Raw genomic sequence first — 26,102 nt, 5'->3', positions numbered from 1 at the left:
TCCTTACTTTGTAAGGTAGGTGATGCAAATATTTTATATTCTGATAGACAGATAGGTTATAAGTGGTACACATTTGTAGTATCAATAAATTGTACACCTGAAATAAGTATATATGTATATGTTAATACTCTAGTTAGTGGTACTTTCTACACTGTTATGAGCAAGCAATTTTAAAACTGTCTTAGGTAAATATTTTGATGATAATGGAGACCAAGTTTCTCACCATTTAGTGAAAGAAGGTACAAATAAAAGAATATGAGAATTAACTCTAGGTTTTATAGATATATATAAAAGAAATAAATACAGAGGTGTATATGTAAGTGTGTATGTATGTGTGTGTATATATATACACTCAGATGTATATTTTCTAGCTCTGTTCACTGAAAGGCCTTACAAGCACTGAGGTACCTGAAGCAATGAAAACAATCAGCTACCAGATTTTGGCATCTTAATACTGCTTTCCACTAAAAGCAAGCAGATCTCCTCATAGAAAAGGTTAACTCCAGGCTTGGGGCAAGATAAGTACAATTCTTCCCTTTAATTAAAAATGAAAATTGATAGATATAAATTTAATAATTAACTTAATAAATTGAACTCTACATTTAAAAATGGCTAAGACAGTAAATTCCCTAAGTGTATTTTACCACAATAAAACAAAAGTATGTACAAGGTGTTGCTTAATTCACATATAACTTATAGTCTGCCCTCTGTATACATGATTCAACCAACCACACTGTAGTATTGCAGAATTTACTACTGAAAAATACCTGCATAAGTGGACTGAGCAGTTCAAATCCATGTTGTCTAAGGGTCAATTGCATACAAAAACACTATGGCAAAAGCACCATTCTTTTTCCATAAAGCATGAGAAACACACATCACAAATAAATGAGAAAACCCTACTGCCTGAATCAGTTTTCCTAGCATGTCTCTCAATGCACTTATTTAAAAGAAAGAGTTCTGAGGCCTTAATAGATATGCCATGTATACCAACACTTAAAGAAAATAAACATAATACAATACACAGTTTAAGCCTTGAACAAACTTGAGAACCAGTAAAATTTACTGAACATTTATTTACTATATTGGAAGTACTCTGCAATACTATCGAAGACACAAATGGAAAAAAAAAAAAAACTGATCTCAGCCTTTTAGGAGCTTAAAATCCAGTTGCTTATATGAAATTTAGGACACTAAGCTCATGACAATGTAGATGATCCAATTTGGCAAAGAGATCACAGAATCTAGCTGAAGATGTCAATCTGACTATAACACTATGAAATAAAGTAGTTTAGTTTTGAACCCTGATATTAAAAGGCTATACTAAGAATTCAGCCTCATTTCTCAATAGTTTAAATCAAATCAGATGACACGATCATCTACATGAGACGCTAGTGGGACAAAGCGTCCATTCAGTATTAGCTGTTTCCTAGTAAGGTCATCTCAGAACAAGGTAAAAGAGAGCTGTGTTCTGGATTCTTCAAATGGTGAGGGAAAAAAGTCTTATTTTCTAAAGTTAAATTAACTACCTAGCTTTCTTGGGAAAAAGTAAAGAACTAATCCTTAAATATACTCTTAAAATATTAAAATGTAAAGCATTTCTTAGATATAATTGTCTCTTTTTTTCTATCTCTTTCTCTCTAGTCCAGGGTACAGAACACAGATGCTCAAAGATTATTACCTATATTGAATAGGAAAGTCAGGGTTCCCTTTCAGAGCTCTTATTTAAATTTTCTGGTGAATGTAGTAAAGGAATTACCAAATTGGTAATACTTTAGATATAACTGCATCATGTTTCAAATTCTCTCAAGAATCAGAAAAAATATTCTAAGTGGGTGAAAATGCATCAAACTAGGTATATATAAATATATACGGTTTGATGCTGCTTAGTAAAACATTTAAAAAGTCACATTAATGGAACCTTTTTGAGTATTTAAAAGATCACTACATTTAAAGATGAAAGTCAAGCGTAACAAAAAGGAATTCAACATTTTTTAAAGTTCTTACCACAATCATTTCTGAAGGTTCTAATACAAGACAATCACATCCTCTTTTTCCTCCAAACTGCTTACCAAAACTATAAAAACAGAAAAATATTTCTTTAGCAAAGGTTATAAAATGTATCAATACAGAAAAAAAAAATGAACCAAAAAAACTTAGATGTTAACCAAAAAATTGTGATTCTATCACTTCAAGATTTTCTTAAAAACAAACAAAAAAACCCCCCTTCTTTTACTTGCCCAGATATGTGGCCTCAATACACAGTGTGATAATTATTTTAAAAATTCTGCCTTTAACCATTCTCTGAAACTGATTATAAAAGATATCTACCTAATCTCAAATTTTGAACATCTATTAGTATGTGTTGAATTAAAGAAAAACCACACTTGCTGCTGCTGCTGAGTCGCTCAGTCATGTCCGACTCTGCGACCCCATGGACTGTGGCCCACCAGGCTCCTCTGCCCATGGGGATTCTCCAGGCAAGAACACTGGAGTGGGTTGCCATGCCCTCCTCCAGGGGATCTTCCCCACCCAGGAATTGAACCTGGGTCTCCTGCATTGCAGACCGACTCTTTACCACTGAGCTACCAGGGGAGCCCCAAAACCACACCTACTGAAGAGTAACGCTAAAATTATGGAAGATTTTTTTTAATAACAAATTTTTGAAACTGATATTAGATAACAGACATAAAAAAACTTTAAAGATATTATTACTTGAATATATTAAAAAATGAAGTAAAATACAGAAGTGACTCATTAAAAAAAAAAAAAATAGTGTTAGAGGCCCTGGATAGCTCTTTGGAAAAAATAAAAATGGCAGCAGTACTCAAAGAAAATTTGAGTTTTTATGTATTTGTCTGGAAGAAAGAATTCTATGCAAATCAAAAGAAGAAAGCACTCAAAATACTGGTATTTTCATTTGAAAAGATGAACTGAATTTTTTTTAAAGGTGGGGTATAAAAAAATACTAGACACACAAAAGGTTAACATACTTAATATGTAATAAAAGCAATCTAAAATACTATAAAATAGAAATTAAGTACCATGGTTAATTATAAAATATATAAATAAAACACTATAGAAATAACTTTAAAATTCCACTAATAATGTAAGCAAAACTATAAATACCAAAATATAAACTATTTAATAAGGAAATACAGAAATACTTATAAAAAACTATACAATTCTATTGATGAATTGAAAATAGGGCTTCATAAAAGAAGTGATATAGCATATACTTACAAGGAAGCTATTATAAAAATGTCAACTTTCCACAAAGTATATGATTATATACAAATATTAGTTTACAACAAAATACTAATCAAAATCCAAATGAACTTACTTTTTAACATAACAAAAAAATCCCTGCTGTTTTTTCTTAAGCACTAGCCTGTATTTTTTTGTTGTTGTTCTTCCTCCCACCAAAACTCCTACCTTATGTAATACATAAAACAATAAAAGCAAATATGTGAAAGTTTACTTTCAAGATGGAATAACAGGGAATAGATTTACTCTCCTACATGAAAGAAAAAACAAAAAACAACAAAAAAGGAAAATCAGACAAAACACATTAAGCAACAGTTTCAAGATTCTGGAAAGTTGGTAGGGCATGTATATGGATGCTTTAGAGAGGAAATTAAAAACCTAAGATGACCCTTACAATATCCCAATTTTACTAATTACAGGTAATCTCCAGGCCACAATGCAAAAAGGGAGAAACCGAGCAGAGTCTGCCAGTGTCACTGAATTGAAAAGACAGAGACAGATTTGGGGTGTGGAAAGACCGGGCTTCCCGGTGGCTCGGATGGTAAAGAGCCTGTATTATGTATTCTATATAACTTGTATTATGTGGAAGACCACATAATACACAGGACATTGGGTAGGATCTTCAGAAATCTATTTCCTTTGCAATGTGATAAATTAGTCTAAAGAAGTGCTGCTAAGTCAACCCAGTCGTGTCCAACTCTGTGCGACCCCATCGATTGTAGCCCATCAGGCTCCCCAGTCCCTGGGATTCTCCAGGTAAGAACACTGGAGTGGGTTGCCATTTCCTTCTCCAATTTATGAATGTGAAAAGTGAAAATGAAGTCTCTCAGTCGTGTCCGACCCTTAGCGACCCCATAGACTGCAGGCCACCAGACTCCTCCGTCCATAGGATTTTCCAGGCAAGAGTACTGGAGTAGGGTGCCGTTGCCGTCTCCAAAGAAGTGCTACACTCACTCAAACAAATTCCAATTAAGTGAACTACATGTCAGAAGAAAGCCTAATACTACTCTGCTGCTAAGTCACTTCAGTTGTGTATGACTCTGTGCGACCCCATAGATAGCAGCCCACCAGGCTCCCCCATCCCTGGGATTCTCCAGGCAAGAACCCTGGACTGGGTTGCCATTTCCTTCTCCAATGCATGATAGTGAAGTCACTCAGTCATGTCTGACCCTCAGCGACCCCATGGACCGCAGCCTTCCAGGGTCCTCCATCCACGGGATTTTCCAGGCAAGAGTACTGGAGTGGGGTGCCATTGCCTTCTAAAATACAGCAACACAGAAATCTGTTTTGGAATACAGCAACACAGAAATCTGACATCCAGTAAAACAAAAAAATATCATGCAAAGAGGACTATATGATCCATAGCCAAAGAAAAACCAATCTATAAAAACAGATCTACAGCTGTCAGCAGTGAGAGAATCAACAGACAACACTGAAACAGCTATTTCTAAGTATGCTCCAAATGTTTAAGAAAGTGAGATAAACATGAATTCAACAGAGAAACAGAAGTTTTTTTTTTTTAAGACCTAGTGGAATATTCTACCACATCACATAGGTAGACACATAATGTCTGATTGTGCCAGTTTTTAGTAGTGTTAACAACAGTGAGTGGTTTCAGACACTGTCAATTTAATATGCCCACAATACTATAAATCTTCCTATCAATTTTCCATCTATTAGATTTAGTATCCTTTTTTAATTGGTGACCAGACCTCAAGTGTTATTAGGGGCTACTGAAAAAGCCATTTTATAATTGTATCATTCCTTCTGAATTTATCAGCTAAAGTACTGACGTAAAGCAACATTCTCCAACTATTTGAATTCCTAGAACAATAACTTAAACAAGAAAGGCATGAGAAAAGCTGCACTGGAGATGACATGACTATACATTAAGTAAATTCTATACATTCTGTTTTCAGGGAATTCCAGTCCAGTGGTTAGCGCTCGGGGCTTTCACTGCTGTGGCCTAGGTTTGATCCCTGGTCAAGGAACTAAGACGCTGACTGCAAGCAGTGTGGCACAAATTAAATTGGTATGGACAAATTATTATTATTATTTTTTAAAGAAACAAGTGAATTTACCAAGATTGAAGGCTTCAAGCTCAATATTAAAAAATCAATGCTTTTATTGTATATTATCAATGAACAATCTGAAAAAAAAAATTAATTCCATTAAAGATAGAATGAAAACCAGAATACTTGAGATAAGTTTATAAAAACATGCACAAAATCTCTATAAAACTGCCAACTAAAAAATCTATAAAACACTGACAAGAAAATTAAGATGTCCTAAATAAGATATACTTCATTTATGGGTGGAAATGTTCTACAAACTCAATGTAATCAACAAGTTGCCTTAGAGACACTGACATGATGATTATAAAATTTACATAGAAATGTAAAAGATCTAAAATAACTAAACTAATTTTGGAAAACAAGAAGATGGAATGTTTATGTTACATTTCATGGTAATTTTATAAAGCTAGATGGTAACCCACTCCAGTATTCTTGCCTGCAGAATCCCAGGGGTGGGGGAGCCCGGTGGGCTGCCGTCTCTGGGGTCGCACAGAGTTGGACACGACTGAAGCGACTTAGCAGCAGCAGAATACTCAAGACAGTATGGCATCAGATTATTTTATAGATCAATAACACAGGACTGAGAGAACAAAATCAGACCCACACATATATGTTCAACTGATTTTTGATAAAAGTGCCAAGGGAATTCAATGAGGGAAAAGATACTATCTACAAGTAGTAATCCACTCCAGTGTTCTTGCCTGGAGAATCCCAGGGACGGCTGAGCCCGGTGGGCTGCCGTCTATGGGGTCGCACAGAGTCGGACATGACTGAAGCGACTTAGCAGCAGCAATAGCAGCAAGTGACAAAACAACCATATATCAATACAGAAAAAAGGAAGATTTTAATACCATAATCAAAAATTAGAAATGGATCAGAGATATAAATGAAAAAATGGAAATTAAAAACTTCTCACAGCAAAGAATTTTTGTACATGTCCTAGACAAGGGTTACTGAAGAAGTTTCCTTCCATATAGTTAACTTTAAAAAGTTTTATCAAGAACGAGTTTTGAGTTTTGTCAAATTTTTTTTTTCCTGCTTTCTGAAAGGATCATGTAGCTTCTGTCCACTCTTTTACTAATGGAGAATACTACATTAATTGTTTTATGGATTTTAAACTTCCTTGCATTCCTAGGATAAACCCAACCTGATCACAAATGTCTAATACTTCTAATATATTCATGGATTTGGTCTGCTATTATTTTGTTAATTTCTACATGTATGTTCATGAGAAATGCAGTTTTCTTACAATAGTACATCATCATGATAATACTATATTCATAAAGGAGACTGAAAAATTCCTTCTTCCATTTCTCAAAAAAGTTTACATATGTATTAATGTTAATAATAATGCTTCATTAAATATTTCTCTGTGGGGCCAAGCTGGCGTGAGCGTTCGAGGCCCATTTCCAGCGTTGTCCCATTGGTAGAGCCTTTGGCTATCCCCAGGAGGGTGAGTTGGTACTAATGGTGAAGTATTAGTGGGTCGGGGCAGCCCACATGGTCCTCACCCTCTGGCTAAGAGGTCTCCTACCCACCCTTGGGTCCTCCCACCTCCGCTGCTGAGGGCCCCGTGCTCCCCCAGCCTCTCCACAGGGAAGCACTGGTGAACAGGGTGGCTCTCAGACCCCACTGGCTCTGAGAATTAAAACTGAGTCAACCTGGAATCAAGATGCTGGAAGTATCAATAACCTCAGATATACAGATGACACCACCCTTATGGCACAAAGAGAAGAAAAACTAAAGAGCCTCTTGATGAAAGTGAAAGAGGAGAGTACATGTTTAACTACTTGAGTATCACCGACTCAAGGGACACGAGTTTGAGCAAGCTCTGGGAGTTGGTGATGGACAGGGAAGCCTGGCGTGCAGAGTCAGACACGACTGAGTGAACTGAGCTGAGTTCTGATAAAAGCTTGTTGTCTAAAACATATAAATAACTCTTAAAACAAAGATACAAAAACAAACAACATAATTTAAAAATGGGTGAAAGACCTTAACAGACACTCAAGCAAAGAATGCAAATTAAAGTAACAAGATACACTTTATCAGAAACACCGAAATCCAGATCCCTGACAATACCAAATGCTGCAAAGGACGTGGAGGAACAAGAACTCTCATTCATTGCTGCTAATAATGCAAAATGGTACAGCCACTTTGGAAGACAGTTTGGCAATTTCTTACACAACTAAAAATACTCTTACCATATGATTCTGTAATCATGTTCCCTGGTATTTACCCAAAGGAGCTGAAAATTTATATCCACAGAAACACTTGTACCTCGATGTTTATAGCAACTATTCACAAATGGCAAAATATGGAGGCAACCAAGATACTCTTCAGCATGTGACTGGATAAACAAACTGTGGTACATTCAGATGACAGACTATTATTCAGTGCTATAAGAAATGCACTATTAAGCTATGAAGAGACACGGAGGAAGCGTATTATGTATTTCTAAGTGAAAGAATCCAATCTGAAAACACTATACATGGTATGATTTCAACTATATGACACCGTGGAAAACGCAAACCTATAAAAAAGCCAGGGGTTGGTAGAAAGGTGGAATTCAGAGGAATCTGAGGTCTGGGAAACTACTCTGTATAATACTATCATGGTGAAAATACAGCTTTATATGTTTGTCCAAACACAAAGAATGTACATTACCAAGAGTGAACCCTGATATAAACTGTACTTTGGGTGAAGTTCATCACCTCTAACAAATGTACCACTTCTGTGAGAGTAGCTCATAATGGTGTAGACTATGCATGAGCAGGGGCAGAAAGTACATGAAAAATCTGTACACCTTCCACTCCATGGTGTAAACCTAAAATTGCTGTAAAAAAGTCCATTATGAAATAAACAATTTTTTTTATGAGAATCCTATCAGGATTCATAAAACAAGCATATCCTTACATTCATATGGAAAAACAAAGAACCTAAAATAAGCAAAATCACTCTAAAAATGAACAAAGCTGTAAGACTCAAGGTACTGATTTGACAACTTACAACAAGCCACAATCATTAAGGTAGAAGATTAGTACCAAAATAGAAATATAGTTAAATGAAAGAGAGTAAACATTAGTTCAGCAAAAGCAAACAAACAGACATACATATGGTCAACTGATTTTCAACAAAAGCAATTCAATGCCTTCTAAAATGGCAATGGGTCAACTGACTATTCTTAAGCAAAAACACAAAAAAAAGAGAAACAAAACCAAAAATGAAGTCATAATGGACTAGACCAAACTATAATAGCTCAAACTGAAAACCATCCAGAAAAAGTCATAAGAGAAAAGCTAAACAAAGATTTCCTAGATACACCACCAAAATCTAGGTCCTCAAAAGGAAAAAAAAAACTGAATCTCATGAAAACATAAAACACTCATGCTTCAGAAGACACTATTAAGGAAAAAACAAGCCACAGAAAAAAGAAAATACATGCATATCATATATCTGACAAAGAACTTGTAACTTTTATCTAAAATATCTAAGTTCTTAAAACTTGGTAAAAACAAACACAATTAAAAATCATACATCTCATGAAGAACTTATATCTAAAACACAAATTCTTACAACTTAAGACATAATATAAATGAAAAATGGAGAAACGCTTTGAACAGACATTTCAACAAAGGTACAGGAATGCTTAATAAGCACATAAGAGCCTCAACAGTAACAGTCACTATACTGAAATACAAGTTAAAATCACTGAGATAGTTAAACACATACTAGAAGAGTAATAATCAAAAGACTGTCAATACCAAGTGAAGGAGAGGATGCAAAAAATGATATCCATGGTATGTTCTTGGTCCGTATGTAACATAATAGTGATCTTTTAAGCAATTTGGACCTTTCCTCAAAAATTAAATATATATTTATATGACATAGCAATCCTCTCCTACATATCTACAAAAGAAAAAATAAATACACAGCCCATGTAAAGACATGTATTTGAATCTTTATAGCAGCATTATTCATAAAAGCCCCTAAACTAAAACAATAAAATTTCTAACTTTTCATCTTCTCATGAATGGCTAGACAAAATGTGAAATCTTCTTAGAATGAAATACAATTTAACAATTGAAAAAAATACACATGCTACAACTGTTATAGTCTAAAACAGCGATGAACCTCAAAGACATTATGCTAAGTGAAAAATGCCACAACAAAGACTACTTTTAAATATCTGCACAAGGTAGATATTGAGACAGAAAGTCTGTCAGATTTTAACTGCAAAAGAGCATGCAGAACTTTTTCAGGTAAAGGAAGTCTAAAACTATGGTGTACCAATGTATATATTAATCATAAATTATTAGAGTAAAAACTTATGGGTGAATTTTATGGTATGTAAATTATACACCAGTAAAGCTAGTTTAAGAAAACTGTCTAAGAACACACAGAAGAGAATATTTACAAACTTGGAATAGGCAAAGATTAGCAGAACACGTTTAAGTACTTCAAATAAATTAGTAGAACACTTAAGTACTTTGGACCTCTCACACTTAAAGAAGTTATCATTGAAAAACAAAAAGGCAAGACATAATCTGGGAAAAATACTGAAGAATTGATGCTTTCAAACTGCGGTGGTGGAGAAGCCTCTTAAGAGTCCCTTGGACAGCAAAAAGATTAAACCAGTCCATCCTAAAGGAAATCAACCTGAATATTCATTGCAAGGACTGATGCCAAAGCTCCAATACTTTGGCCACCTCTTGCAAAGAGCCAATTCATTGGAAAAGACCCTGATGATGGGGGAAAGACTGAGGGCAGGAAGAGAAGGGGGTGATGGAGGATGCGATGGTTGGATGGCATCACCTACTCAATGAACTTGAGTTTGAGCAAACTCTGGGACACAGTGAAGGACAGGGAGGCCTGGCATGCTGCAGTCCATGGACTGCAGAGTCTGACATGACTGAGCGACTGAAGAGTTAACTACTTCAAATTCAGAATGACAATGGGTCACAGTTTAAAGGTGAGTTAATACAGGAGTTGCCCGGGAACATAATATACAATGGATCTTTCATATTTCTTATTATCCTCAAGCTGCTGGTTTGAAAGAATGAATGGTCTGCTTACACAGCAACTCATTAAACTTGGAGAGGGCTCTTATAAAAACCAGAGGACTAACTTAAATACTGACTTCAATATTTCAAGTAACAGCCCTATAAGAGAATCATAAACTCCTTGGATGAAGATGACTATACAAAACTCACAAATTCATAGAACAGACTTTTGTCCTGAAACAACTGAGTACTGAGAAATTATCCCAGGGGCATTAGCTTCTTTCTGAGCTACTCCTGAGGCCACTGGGCTGGATTTGACTCCATATCCAAACTTGGCTTTATTAAAGTTTTGATATGGGCTATTCCAACTGGTATAGGAATTAGAATGCCTTGGGGGCACTTTGGATTAATAAAAAGAACACTTCAGTTTAGTATTAAAAGGGATCTGTGTCCATGGGGGCAGTTACAGACCCAAGCTACAGACCCCATTTCTCCTTACTACCAAGGAGTAATTCTACAAAATGAAGGAAAAGATGATTTACTATAAACATGATTTACCAACTGCTCATTCTTCCACATGTAACTGACAAAGTACAAAAAGGAGAATGTTCCTCCTTACTAACAGAGGTGATGGAGGGTTTGGATCCACAAATGAAATACATGTAATTGAAGCTAAAGTCTGAGTAACGCAGCCTAACAGTCCTCCCTTACCTGCTGATTTTACTGAGCAGGGGAAGGATAATACCGTATTAGTAACGATTCCTGGACAAGAAAAATGAAAATACGTGCCACTAACCCACTACTATTCTTGTGAACAGACATTCTTGGAAGTCTGACCGTAATGTGGAATGTCATCCACGTCTGAACTTCTGGCCACTGTGCTAAGAGAACATAAAGAAAGTCACCGGGGAACCTATAGCTGGAGAAATGTGAACCAGACCTCAACTCAAGGTAACTCTGCCTGCCCTGCAAGCAAGGCCTGTCCTTTCTTAACTTTGACTTTTTATGGACAAAACTTATGTCTACTAGATCACACTAATTTCACATGTTATCCATTGTATCTGGGGAAGAGTACTGGTTGACATATTTTACTGGAAATTATCTGGACTTTATTAGTCATACCCACTTACTGATAGAGTATGACAAGGCTAGCAAGGGATTGCTATGTGGATCAAGATCTTGCATTTGGGAACCCTAATTATAGGAGAACTCCATCAACTATTGTGAATGGACTATCTTCCCTAAATCCTATGGTGTTTGAAATAGCCCCTTAATTTGTATGTACTGTAACCAATGAGGTAGAAACTACTACTACCTATCAGTTAGGAACCCCTGTTTCCAGATGCCTAACACATGCTGATCATTTGTATTGGAAGAGAACCACCTACTACTGTCCCCTCATGAGAACTCAAGTATTATGGATTCAAACATTATTCCCTACTCTTTCTGTTCCCAATATTAGCTTCCTCTTAGAACCATTATGGAAGATTTTGCAAGGAACCAAATAGTTGAAAAATGTCACAGATACACATAATCATATCTTGATAGAACATTCTGTTCTTACTATTATTGCTATCAGTAAGTTAATGGATGTAGGAATTGATGCACAAAAACATACTTCTCATTCATGGTGGAACTTTTTCTTTACTAAATCCTCTACTGCTCAAAAATTGTTTTCTGCATTATTTAACCCATTACTTGTTTCTCTGATCACTTTATTTCTACTGACTCTCTGGAACTGTTATTTGACTTACAGAATTAAGGAGACTTCTCATGTTACTTAGCTTATTTCTATGCTCTTCAGCCTGAACAACCGTGAGGCCGTCTGTTAAGGAAATTAAAATGGAGGAAGTCTTGTTCAGAAGCGAGAGAGCAGACCTCTGACCTGCTTCTGACTTTCCCGGACAATGCCCATATTCTGTGCCTGCCCACAAGCACAGAAAGTCAGGTGGCACTTTAGATAAGAAAGGGAGTGGGTTTTGGAATTCTTGAGCCCCTGGAAGTCTGGCCAACATCCCTGGGGAATATCAACATCCTGTGACTCATAAGATTAAACATACAGCACTGTAACAAGGTTAAAGTAAAAGGAGAGCTGCAGTTTTGCTTGTAAACTGATAATGATATCAGTTTGTGGCCTGAGATTATAAATCAAAGCCCCCAAAGCTACAATTTGAAGTCTCACCCATGGGGTGGATGAACTACCCAGACTGCTGTTAACAAGGGACTTCCCAGCACTGTTCAAGGCTGAATGCCGATTATTTATGCTGGACCTTTTCTATCATGGAGGAGGAATATATTTGTCCTCATTGGAACAAACACATATTCTGGACATGATTGGCTTTTGCCATCTACAATGCTTCTGCCAGAAGCACTGTCCACAGGCTCACAAAATGCCATTGATAGCCTCAGCACTCTAGACAGCATCATTTTCAATCAAGGTATTCATTTTGCAGCAGCAGAAGTATAGCAATAATTTCTGTCTGTCCCAACAGGCAGAATACATGGATTTCATATTCAAGGCATGGAAGTAACAGTGGTTCTTCTCAATGTTATTATACTTAATAACTCATTCACAGAATTTATACTTCCTCTTCCTAAAACTTTGAGCTCTGCTGGTTTTGAGTCTTAGTCCTGCTAGATTATTTCTAGCAGGAAACACAGCAAGTCACTGAATTAGTGACTTCCACCTGGGCACTGAACCGAAAGGCAGAAAAGGGGCTTATTCTACTAGCCTGAGTGATTGATTACAATCACCAAGGAGAAACTGAGTTGCTGCATAAAATCGAGGCCAGCAGAACTACATCTGAAGCCCAGGAGGTTCTTTTGGACTCTGTCCAGCGCTTTCAAGTCCACTATTAAAGTTAATAGAAAACTAACAGCAACCCCAAGTGGCGGGTGAGGGGTGGGGTGGGCAGGGAAGAACCAAACAAGGCATAATTAAGGACCCTTAAGAAATGAAGGTTCTGTGCCCGTTATCAGGTAAAGAACCCGGAACAGCTGAAATTCTGGTTGAAGGCAGAAGTACTGAATGGGTGGTAAAAAGAGGAAGCAAGATCAACTACGGATTTGTGACCAATGATGGAAACAGGACTATATGTGGTATACATGGTCCGGGGTTGTATATGTTAACCATTTCCTTCTTCCCTCTCTTCCCCATATCTATTTTATATATAAGTTGTTGGAAGTGAACTTTATAAGGTAGTCTGGAGTTAACAGAATATTCAGAGGCACTGTGATGAAAAGTATAACTAATACAGCGAACACTGACGATTGGGACTGTGCATCCCCTTGTTTCAGGGAGATGGTAAGAACTTCTTTACTTACATGAAGGATAGCCGTATCTTGTTAAATGAAAAGAGAATTGGGTAGAAGCTCAAATGTGTTCAGAAGCATTCATATGAAAACTGAGTAACCAAGGGAGTGGACTGTACCGGGGTCCCCAACCTCTGGCATCTAACGCCTGATGATCTGAGGTGGAGCTAATGTAATAATAGAAACAAAGTGCCCAATAAACATAATATGCTTGAATCATCCTGAAACCACCTTCTCCACTCTGGTCTATGGGAAAACTGTCTTGCACAAAATCTGTCCCTGGTGCTAAAAAGGTTGGAAAGCATGGCACTGTACCATTTATTTATTGCCTCTCAAGTTCAAATGTATTTGCTCTCAGTTTCAAATTTACTTTATAATAAAGGATCTGGATTTAATAAAGATTCTCCTTTGGCTGGCTGTTAATATCAAAACTTCGTCAGTAGAGGGGGCTAGTACAAAGAAATGGCAAATACTTTCCTACACTTGGCAGGGTAGGCGTGTGTAAGGCAAAGGGAAGTCCCATCTCCAGCCTCAGGACCCATCTGCACCCTGAGTGGGCTGGGGGTCAGGAAGGACTATACTGTTTACCAGTCCTAGTCAGACTTTCTCTCCCTGACAGCTTTGACCCACTAACCATGGACAGCTCTGGCCCAGAGCAACCAAGTGAACTTTGTCATTAGCTACTGGGCTACAAGCAACATATTCACCAACAAAAGTTCTGAATTTCAGTTTTGGGGAGAAAGCTCCCCTTTCAAGTTTATTCCTTCCTGGGGTACTCTCCCTTAGCACCTTTATTCTTCTTAGTACCTAATTTCTTGAAAATTAATAATTCTTTGAAGGGTCCCTGTTCAAATTACCATGTGGTTTCTGTCTATTCACTGATAAAGCAGTAACAGACAGCTTGATAGCTAAAGAAACAGTTTATACTTTTATAAACAATACTATTATTCCTCTTATATTCAGTTCAGTCGCTCAGTCGTGTCCGACTCTTTGTGACCCCATGAATCACAGCATGCCAGGCCTCCCTGTCTATCACCATCTCCAGGAGTTCACTCAAACCCACGTCCATTGAGTTGGTGATGCCATCCAGCCATCTCATCCTCTGTCATCCCCTTTTCCTCCCGCCCCCAATCCCTCCGAGCATCAGAGTCTTTTCTTTTATTAGGGAGTGCTATATTCTATAGATTATCATAATGATGACATCTCAATGCCATTATATTTGCAGAAGCCAAAAATCATTTGATGTTTACTATATGCTAAATCATCTACATCATAAGACGGCAGAGCAGAAGGTCGTGTGCTCATCTTCTCGTGCAAGAACCTCAAAACTGCAACTGGCTGCTGAACAACCGTCGACAGGAGAAAAAGAACTGCAAAAACATAAAATGGTTGTCTCAGGAGGCCTTACAAATTGCTGAGAAAAGAAGAGAAGAGAAAGGCAAAGGAGAAAAGGAAAGATATACCCATTTGAATGCATAGTTCCAAAGAATAGCAAGGAGAGATAAAAAAGCCTTCCTCAGCGATCAGAGCAAAGAAATAGAGGGAAAAAACAGAATGGGAAAAGACTAGAGATCTCTTCAAGAAAATTAGAGATACCAAGGGAACATTCCATGCAAAGACGGGCTCAATAAAGGAAAACAGTATGGACCTAACAGAAGCAAAAGATATTAAGAAGAGGTGGCAAGAATACACAGAAGAACTATACAAAAAAGATCTTAATGACCCAAAAAAGATCTTAATAACCATGATGGTGTGATCATTCACCTAGAGCCAGACATCCTAGAATGAAAAGTCAAGTGGGCCTTAGGAAGCATCACTGTGAACAAAGCTAGTGGAGGCAATGGGATTCCAGTTGAGCTATTTCAAATACTAAAAGATGCTGCTGTGAAAGTGATACACTCATATGCCAGCAAATTTGGAAAACTCAGCAGTGGCCACAGGACTGGAAAACGTCAGTTTTCATTCCAAACCCAAAAAAAGGCAATGCCAAAGAATGTTCAAACTACCGCACAATTGCACTCATCTCAAATGCTAGCAAAGTAATGCTCAAAATTCTCCAAGCCAGGCTTCAGCAATACGTGAACAGTGAACTTCCAGATGTTCAAGCTGGATTTAGAAAAGGCAGAGGAACCAGAGGTCAAATTGCCAACATCTGTCAGATCACAGAAAAAGCAAGAGAGTTCCAGAAAAACATCTACTTCTGCTTTATTGACTACACCAAAGTCTTTGACTGTGTGGATCAAAACGAACTGTGGAAAATTCTTAAAGAGATGGGAATATCAAACCACCTTGCCTGCTTCCTGAGATATTTGTATGCAGGTCAAGAAGCAACAGTTAGAATCGGACATGGAACAAACTGGTTCCAATTTGGGAAAGGAGAACATCAAGGCTGTATACTGTCACCCTGTTTAACTTATATGCAGAGTACATCATGAGAAATGCTGGGCTGGATGAAGCACAAGCTGTAATCAAGATTGCTGGGAGAAATACCAATAACCTCAGGAGCAAAGAGGAACTAGAGAGCCTCTTGATGAAAGTGAAAGGGGAGAGTGAAAAAGCTGGCTTAAAACTCAACATTCGAAAAACTAAGAATCATGGCATCCAGTCCCATCACTTCATGGCAAAGAGATGGGGAAACAATGACAGACTATTTTGAGGGGCTCCAAAATCACTGCAGCCATGAAACTAAAAGATGCTTGCTCCTTGGAAGAAATGCTATGATAAACTTAGAAAGCAAAAACATTACTTTGCCAACAAAGGTCCACCTAATCAAAGCTATGGTTTTTCCAGTAGTCATGTATGGATGTGAGAGTTGGACCATAAAGAAAGCTAAGTGCCAAAAAAATGATGCTTTTGAACTGCGGTGTTGGAGAAGATTCTTCAGAGTCCCTTGGACTGCAAGGAGATCAAACCAGCCAATTCTAAAGGAAATCACTTCTGAATATTCATTGCAAGGACTGAGGCTGAAGCCCCAATACTTGGGCCACCTGATGGGAAGAACTGACTCATCAGAAAAGACCCTGATGCTGGGAGAGATTGAAGGTAGGAGGAAAATGGGATGACAGAGAACAAGATGGTTGGATGGCATCACCAACTCGATGGGCATGAGTTTGAGCAAGCTCCAGGAGTTGGTGATGGACAGGGAAGCCGCCACGCTGCAGTCCATGAGGTTGCAAAGAGTTGGACACGACTGAACAACTGAACTGATATGCTAAATATTAATCTAGGTTATTTTATTTGCATTGACTCATTTAATCCTAACAATCACCCTCCAATAACCTCTCAAACAAGCATCTCCCAAACACAAAATATAAATCTCCTACACAGGAACTGTTCTCTAAATGACAATTAAATACACTTCTATAATCATCTTTGCTGTGAAGTTCATGATGGTTACATTAAAGCATACCATGGCTTTGTTTTAAAAATCTCATATTATTGGGAGTTCCCTGGTGGTTCCATGATTAGGATTTGGTGCTTTCGTTGCCATGGGCCCAAGCTCAATACCTGGTCAGGGAACTAATATTCCACGGGCCGAGTGGTACAGCCAAAAAAAAAAAAAAAAAAAAAAATTCAAACAAAAAAACAAAACACTAACAAAAAAGAAAACCTCATACTATCCATTATTTAAAACAAACTTCAATGTCTTGGTTACAAACTAACGGTGAATCATTGTGACTGATTAATGGCTTGATAAAGTGATCACAACAAATTCTTAACTACTCATTAACAGCAGAAAAGAGTGATAAAATAGTCAAAAGAACAGTACTAGTAATCCTAAAATAGAACTGTAATCCACATCAACCAAGCTTATTCTATTTCATGAACTAATTCACTCACTACAAAGCACTCAAGTGTCTTTCAGAAACATAGGGGAAAGGAACAACAGCCAAAAGGGTTAAATAGGCAAGAATTATTATGTATTTTATTTGTAAAAATAGTCAACAATATGTTTTATACTACTAGTCAGGAAGTACATATTTCATTTAACCAAATATTGATGATAAAGTTTCAAGACTAAAGACATAGCTTTAAAAATGGCCTCAGAACTGAGATGTTCCGTACTATCTATCTAATAGAATGTACCTTGATACTTAAAATATTTTTAAAACTAAATTAATTGAGCTGCAATTAGAAGTCCTACCTTAAAAGCCTAAAAATCTCTTCTCAACATTACTAGAGAAAAGTCACCAAAAAGTTGTATTTTTATGTCACCAAATTATAATTTCAGGCCCCCAAATCTTAACTAACAGACCACATTCTCTAAGAATATTATATCTAATCATCTTGCCAATGACTCTTCTTTTACTTACTAATTCTGGTGATAATTAAAAATTACTTATAAAAGCCAGGCACTGTTCTAAGAGCTATAGATATATAAACTCACTTATTTCCCAAAACTGGTTTATGAAATACATCTTATTATTGTTCCTATTTTAGAGGTGAGGAAACTGAGCCACAAGACAATTAAGTAATTAACCCAAAAAGCAGTAAAGCAAAGAGATGAACTCAAGCAGTCTAGCTCTAAAATATCAACTTGTACAAACTTCCACTGAGAAGTATGAGTAGTAGCTTGCTATAACCTCATAAAACACATAAGTGGGTACTATTAGTATCCTTATTTACACAGGAAAACTAAAATTTGTCCAGATTCAAACATCTAATAAGTGACAGAATCAAGACACTAGCCAAACTCCTGTTAGTCTAAAAGATGATTTCTTAACTATAAAGCTATATTGCCTCCCTATAACTAAGAGCAATGAATCCATGAAACATCGGATAAATGATATCAAATCTCAAACAATACAATAATATGTCATGGGATAAACAAAAGATTACACCCCAGACACAGGTGAAAGAGGAGAGTCATAGAGCTGGCTTAAAATTCAACACTCAAAAAACTAAGATAACGGCAACTGGTCCCATCACTTCATGGAAAATAGATGGGGAAACAATGAAAACAATGACAGACTTCATTTTCCTGGTCTCCAAAATCACTGCAGATGGTGACTGCAGCAATGAAATTAAAAGATGCTTGCTCCTTGGAAGAAAAGCGATGACAAACCTAGACTACTAAAAAGCAGAGACATTACTTTGCCAACAAAGGTCCATCTATTCAAAGCTATGGTTTTTCCAGTAGCCATGTATGGATGTGAGAGTTGGACCATAAACAAGGATGAGTGCTGAAGAACTGATGCTTTTGGACTGTGGTGTGGGAGAAAACTCTTGAGAGTCCTGTGGACAGCAAGGAAATCAAACCAGTCAATCTGATAGGGAATCAATCCTAAACATTTTTTGGAAGGACTGAGGCTGAAGCTCCAATACTTTGGCCACCTGATGCGAAGAGCCGACTCACCAGAAAAGACCCTGATACTGGGAAAGATTGAAGGCAGGCAAAGAACAAGTGAGATGGTTGTATGGCATCACTGACTCAATGGACATGAATTTGAGCAAGCTCCAGGTGGGGGATGGTGAAGGACAGGGAAGCTGGCGTGCTACAGTCCATGAGGTCACAAAGAGTCAGACACAACTGAGCCACTGAACAACAACATATTCCAGAAATATGAACTATCAGTTGATTCTTGCCAAGTACTTCGTGTATTATCAAAAGGCAAAGACATCTATAAAATGTATCATCTACTAAGATAAAATACATATTCTACATAAAATAGTTTAACATAAAACATTTGTAAACTTTGTCTGTCAAATACACTAAGCGGCCAATGTAAACATACCTGCAAGGAGGCAAAACCATGGAGTCTTTCATAAGCACAGATCCAGAAAGCAGGATATACCAACATCTGGCAATAGTTTCTGAACTGTTTAAGTGAATAAATAGATGAGTAAATAAAGATACATATTCAAGTGTATATATGAATACAAAATACAAAACATGAAAAAAATTCAAGTATTATTATAAGTAGTTAAAAATTAACAGTCCTTGGAAATTTCACTTATCGCCGAAGGTTTCATACAGACCGTGTTCACATCTTACATAATAACTATCCTAAGGTATAGGTTTCAGAAATACATTTTTTTTGGTTCTTCATTATTAACTTATATCAGTAACTTCCCATTCCTCATTTTTGTGTACTGGATCACCATATTTGATGAAGATCAACTCAAATAGTATACTAGATGTACATATTAAAAAGTTCTATTTCTGGTAAGTTTAACGTATATTAAGGACAGTATTGTTTCGAATTCACATCAATGTTCCATCTTCATGTTCAACTATAATATGGGTCATAATGATCTACTTCTTTCACTTTAATTCTATTCTGACATAAAAAAATGTCTACCCAACCTTTCATTTTATGTGTTTCTGAAGGATAAAAAATATCAGATGACTTGAGTTCATCATCAGTTTTAGTTCAGTTAAATCACCAATGGAAACCCAGAATACCGTTAGATGTTAAGTTCATAATCTAATCATTTTGTTTTTCATATATTTTAAATTTACCATACCTACAACTTCAATTAATTCCAATATGTAGACAATTCTTAATTTTATATAAAAGAAACATTCCCTCTGAGCTGGAGAACTGTATATCTACCTAGCTATTGATACGTCAACGTGCAACTCAACCTCAACATGTTCAAAATCTACCTATCATTTCCCTCAAGCTTGATTTTCTTCTAGGGTTCTCTGTTCTCAGTGAATAATATCATTCATCGTCCAGAAATCTAAGCATCTGAACCATTCTATGCAACACCCAGGGTGAGCTTTCCAGGTAAATCCTATTGCTTACCATGAGAAGGAAAAATTAACATCAACTTTCTAGAAGATATTTTAAAGTTCTTAATATCCCTCCCCTCTGTCTTCACTGAGGGAAAATACAAATGGCTGAAAGTCTCCTACTTAAAGTTCTTTGTTTGGAAATTCCTTCTAATTCTTTTGAAATATGACTTTCATACAATCATAAAGGAATTAAAATCAATAAAAGAAAAATTTGCCCAAATCAACACATAAGAAAGTTACGATTAAATGCTACCACAAGTCTTCAATTTTTATCTCTTTACTGAAACAGTCAGAGTTGTCAGTAAATTCTACTATAAATACAAGAAAACTCCTGATGTTCACTCCTAACACCAAGAGAGCCATGCCAGCTCGTCAATCAGAAACGGTTCAGACCTTGCAGAGAACTCCACCCTTCGCGCACAGTCTGGCACGGTATCTGATGAGTAAACATAAGGAAAGTGAAAATTTTTAAACATGGGTCCACCTATCTCCTTTCTTTGCACAAGTGAATAAATCTAACAATAACCTAGCCTGGCGAAAAGTGCCATACATAATCTTGACAGATTTTACTCCTGCAAAGGCTTCACACTGCTTCTAAAATAAAGAACAAAAACTATTACGGTGGCCTCTACCTACCTCTCTCCAGATCTCTCTCTTCCCATTTCCTCCTCTCTGCTGGTGGCACTGAGCATAGTGGTTTATTTTCACTTTTTCTATCATGCTGCTTCCCAGTTAAGGTCAACTATATGCATTTTTCCCTCTGCCTCCACTAATCTCTGAATTTAAACTCTTTAATTTACATATTCATTTTTCTAAAAATTCTTTGGTTTATGATTAGCCAGATAGATTTGGATAATTCTTAATATTAATTTTTAAACAGTTAACTGAGGTATAATCTACAAACCATAAACTCACCATTTTAAGTATACGATTCAACGCTTTTTATGAAGCTGAAAAGGACTGTGCAAACATCCTCATAGGGAGACCCCTCATGCCTTGTTTGCAGTCTATCCCTGCCCCAGGTAAACAATAATCTGCTCTGTCTCTACAGATTTCTATTCTGGATAGTTCATGCAAATAGAATCATGTAATGTGATGCTTCTAACATACATCTTCCATTTAGCATAATTTGTCTGAGCTTTGTCCATGTTGTAGTATTTATCACTTTATTCGCTTTTATTGACAAATAGTATTCCACTAACCAGATGCAGAGCATTTTATCTACCCATTCACTGGACAATTTCCAGTTTTAGGCTACAATGAATATTGCTACTAAGAAAAAACATCTGTGTACAGTCTCTGTACGCACATTTTCATATTTCCTTGGTAAACATATAAAGGCAGAATTACTGGGTTACATGGTAATATTTTAAGAAACTGCCAAACCATTTCCTAAACTGGCTTTGTTGACACTTGGGATTGTCATATATTGTACCACAAATATAGGACAACCCCAGGTGTCAACAAATCCTAATCAAAACTTGTTACTGTCTACCTTTTTGACTATAGCTATTTTTCAAAATTTGTTTTTAACTGAAGTAATATGGGTTTATCAGTTCAGTCGCTCAGTCGTGTCTGACTCTTTGTGACCCCATGAATCGCAGCAAGCCAGGCCTCCCTGTCCATCACCAACTCCTGGAGTTCACTCAGACTCACGTCCATAGAGTCCGTGATGCCATCCAGCCATCTCATCCTCTGTCGTCCCCTTCTCCTCCTGCCCCCAATCCCTCCCAGCATCAGTCTTTTCCAATGAGTCAACTCTTTGCATGAGGTGGCCAAAGTACTGGAGTTTCAGCTTTAGCATCATTCCTTCCAAAGAAATCCCAGGGCTGATCTCCTTCAGAATGGACTGGGTGGATCTCCTGGCAGTCCAAGGGACTCTCAAGAGTCTTCTCCAACACCACAGTTCAAAAGCATCAATTCTTCAGTGCTCAGCCTTCTTCGCAGTCCAACTCTCACATCCATACATGACCACAGGAAAAACCATAGCCTTGACTAGATGGACCTTAGTTAGAAAAGTAATGTCTCTGCTTTTGAATATGCCATCTAGGTTGGTCATAACTTTTCTTCCAAGGAGTAAGTGTCTTTTAATTTCATGGCTGCAGTCACCATCTGTAGTGATTTTGGAGCACCAAAAATTAAAGTCTGACACTGTTTCTACTGTTTCCCCATCTATTTCCCATGAAGTGATGGGACTCGATGCCATGATCTTCGTTTTCTGAATGTTGAGCTTTAAGCCAACTTTTTCACTCTCCACTTTCACTTTCATCAAGAGGCTTTTTAGCTCCTCTTCACTTTCTGCCATAAGGGCGGTGTCATCTGCATATCTGAGGTTATTGAGATTTCTCTCGGCAATCTTGATTCCAGCTTGTGCTTCTTCCAGCCCAGCGTTTCTCATGATGTACTCTGCATAGAAGTTAAACAAACAGGGTGACAATATACAGCCTTGACATACTCCTTTTCCTATTTGGAACCAGTCTGTTGTTCCATGTCCAGTTCTAACTGTTGCTTCCTGACCTGCATACAGATTTCTCAAGAGGCAGGTCAGGTGGTCTAGTATTCCCATCTCTTTCAGAATTTTCTACAGTTTATTGTGATCCACACAGTCAAAGGCTTTGGCATAGTCAATAAAGCAGAAATAGATGTTTTTCTGGAACTCTCTTGCTTTTTCCATGATCCAGTGGATGTTGGCAATTTGATCTCTGGTTCCTCTGCCTTTTCTAAAACCAGTTTGAACATCAGGAAGTTCACGGTTCACGTATTGCTGAAGCCTGGCTTGGAGAATTTTGAGCATTACTTTACTAGCGCGTGAATATTGGTTTATAGCACTGTGTGTTTCTATTTCTGTATATCCTATAGCATGCTCACCATCACAGAAACACACAGTGATATTGGTTTATAGCACTGTGTGTTTCTATTTCTGTATATCCTACAGCATGCTCACCATCACAAGTTTACTTTCCACCTATTACCATATATATGATCCCTTTTACTCATTTTGAACCCCTGCAACTGTAGCTATTCTACTGGGTTTAAAGTGGTATCTCAGATTAACTTTCTGTATGTAAATACTCTGTACCATTTATTGAAAAAACTGTGCCTTCCCAACTGAAATGCTTTAGTACCTTCATCAAAAACTGTTCACTGGTGGTTCCTTTTTAATACTCAGTTGTGTTATACCCACATTGTGTGCATATAGCTAGCTAGGTAGCTAGAGGTCCATTAAAAAAAAAAAAGCAGAGACTATTTATAAATATAGGAGGTTATTTTTGGGCTCTCAATTCTGTTCCATTTATCTATAAATCTATACTTTTCCTTGATAGCTCTTATATATGTGTAGTTATTTTAATGAACTTTTTCTCCTCCATTACATGTTAGACTCTAAGGACAAATCTCATATCTTTTCACCATTTTATACCAGCCTAAGCATAATATAAATAAACATTTACTAATAAGTTAATGAATCAACAACTGAACAAATAAAACTATAAAAATCCATATGAATCCAGAAAATACTTAGAAATAATGATAAATGCAATGTGCAATGAAACACTGCATTCAATACCAGAAAAGGCAGAGGAACCAGAAGTCAAACTGTCAACATTTGCTAGACCACAGAGAAAGCAATGGAATTCCAGAAAAACATCTATTTCTACTTAATTGACTATGCTAAAAGGCTTTGACTGTGTGGGTCACAACGAACTGTGGAAAATTCTTAAAAAGATGGAAGTACCAGACCATTTTACCTGCCTCCTGAGAAACGTGTATGCAGGTCAAGAAGCAACAGTTAGAACTGGACATGGAACAAAGGACTGGTTCAAAACTGGGAAAAGAGTATGAGAAGGCCACATATTGTCACTCTGCTTATTTAACTTATATGCAGAGTACATCACGGGAAATGACGGGCTGGAGGAATCACAACTAGTATCAAGACTGTCACAAGCTGGAATCAAGATAGCCAGGAGACACATCAACAACCTCAGATATACAGATGATACCACTCTAATGTCAGAAAGTGAAGAAGAACTAAAGAGCCTATTAATGAGGGTGAAAAGAGAAGAGTGAAAAAGCTGCCTTAAAACTCAACATTCGAAAAACTAAGATGATGACAAAAAAACTAAGAAGTCCCATCACTTCATGGCAAACAGAAGAGGAAAAGTGAAAGCAGTGACAGACTTCATTTTCTTGGGCTCCAAGATCACTGCAGACCATGACTACAGCCATGAAATTAAAAGATCCTTGCTCCTTGTAAGGAAAGCCATGACAAACCTAGACAGCATATTAAAAAGCACAGACATCCCTTTGCTGACAAAGGTCCATACAGCCAAAGATGGTTTTTCCAGTAGTCAAATATGGACGTGAGAGCTGGACCATCAAGAAGGCTGAGCAGTGAAAAATTGATGCTTTTGACTTGGTAGTGCTGGAGAAGACTCTTGAGGGTCCCTTGGACTGCAAGGAGATCAAACCAATCAATCCTAAAACAAATCAACTCTCAATATTCACTGGATGGACTTATGATAAAGTTCCAATACTGTGGCCACCTGATGCGAACAGCCAACTCATTGGGAAAGACCCAGATGCTAGGAAAGACCGAAGGCAAAAAGAGAAGGGCATGGCATTAGATGAGATGGTTAGATAGCATTACTGACTCAATGGACATGAATTTGAACAGACTCCAGAAGACAGTGCGGGACAGAGGAGCCCAGCGTGCTGCAGGCAATGGAGTTGCAAAGAGTTGGATACAACTTAGTGACTGAACAACAGCAACAAATCAGCTGCATACCTAAAGTAAAAGAGGTCCCTGCTGCCAAAAACTATGGAAGAAAAACAGAGAAGAATTATCTTCATAATCTGAGGAACGTAAAGATTTTGTTTTTTTTAAATAGGACATGAGATGCACTAATCACATGGGAAAAAACAAAGAATCTCTTTTCTTCAAAAGCCGCCGTTAATGGAATAAAAAAAGCAAGCCACACAATGGAAGAAGACATTTGCAACTTGTGCACCCAACAAAGGACTTAGATATAGCATTCATAAAAATTTTATACAAACTGATAGAAATAAGATAGCCCAATTAAAAAATTCAAAAACATGAATCAAGATTTCAGAAAATAGCTATCCAAATAGACTATAAGAATAGGAAAATCATTCACCATCATTGAGCAGGAAAACAAAAAATAAAATCACGATGAGATAACAAAATGAAATATATATTTTAGATTCTAATTCACTAGAATCTTCTAAATTTGAGCACATGTATTTCCAATGCTTATTCCTAAGAATATTCCCCAAAGGAATGAGTACATAAGGGTACAGGAAGACATGAACAAAATATTCATAGAAACTTACTATTTATGATAGGAAAAATACTGTAAACAATCCAAATATTTATTAGTAGTGGGAAAGTTAAATTATTGTTTTCACATAATTGTATACTGTAAAGCACTGAAAAAGAACAAATGCAAAAACATGGAAGAATTGACATGTGTGAAGTATATAAAGCCTGACCAAAAGGTTTTGTGTGAAATTTTATATGAATTTTTGTATGAAATTCAGAGACAAAACTAATCTAAGGTGACAGCCATCAGAGCTAGACTATCTTCCCAAGATGGCTGCCTGAGCCCTGTGCAAAGCTCGCATGTGCTGTGCACTCACTGCACAGTAGCCACACATAGTAGTGTGTTGCTTATTAAACTTTATTGCACT

General features: G+C 37.0%; 1 protein-coding gene across 5 annotated transcripts in view; it reads right to left on the bottom strand.

The window, feature by feature from the left end:
• Window positions 1-26,102, bottom strand: part of RAPGEF6 (Rap guanine nucleotide exchange factor 6) — a 220,554-nt gene that overhangs the window by 160,595 nt on the left and 33,857 nt on the right. For 3 of the 5 annotated variants that reach the window (XM_069591597.1, XM_069591598.1, XM_069591601.1), the window contains exons 4-5: window positions 19,390-19,473; window positions 2,008-2,077 (exon numbers count right to left, since the gene is read on the bottom strand). In XM_069591597.1, coding sequence (XP_069447698.1) covers window positions 2,008-2,077; window positions 19,390-19,473 — 154 coding nt within the window. The remainder of the gene's footprint in view (window positions 1-2,007; window positions 2,078-19,389; window positions 19,474-26,102) is intronic. The other 2 variants (XM_069591599.1, XM_069591600.1) reach the window with 1 other exon arrangement.

Source organism: Ovis canadensis, chromosome 5 (genome assembly GCF_042477335.2).
Source record: "Ovis canadensis isolate MfBH-ARS-UI-01 breed Bighorn chromosome 5, ARS-UI_OviCan_v2, whole genome shotgun sequence".
Lineage (NCBI taxonomy): Eukaryota > Metazoa > Chordata > Mammalia > Artiodactyla > Bovidae > Ovis > Ovis canadensis.
Note: the sequence above shows the minus strand (reverse complement) of the source record. Positions and strands in the feature narration are given on the sequence as shown.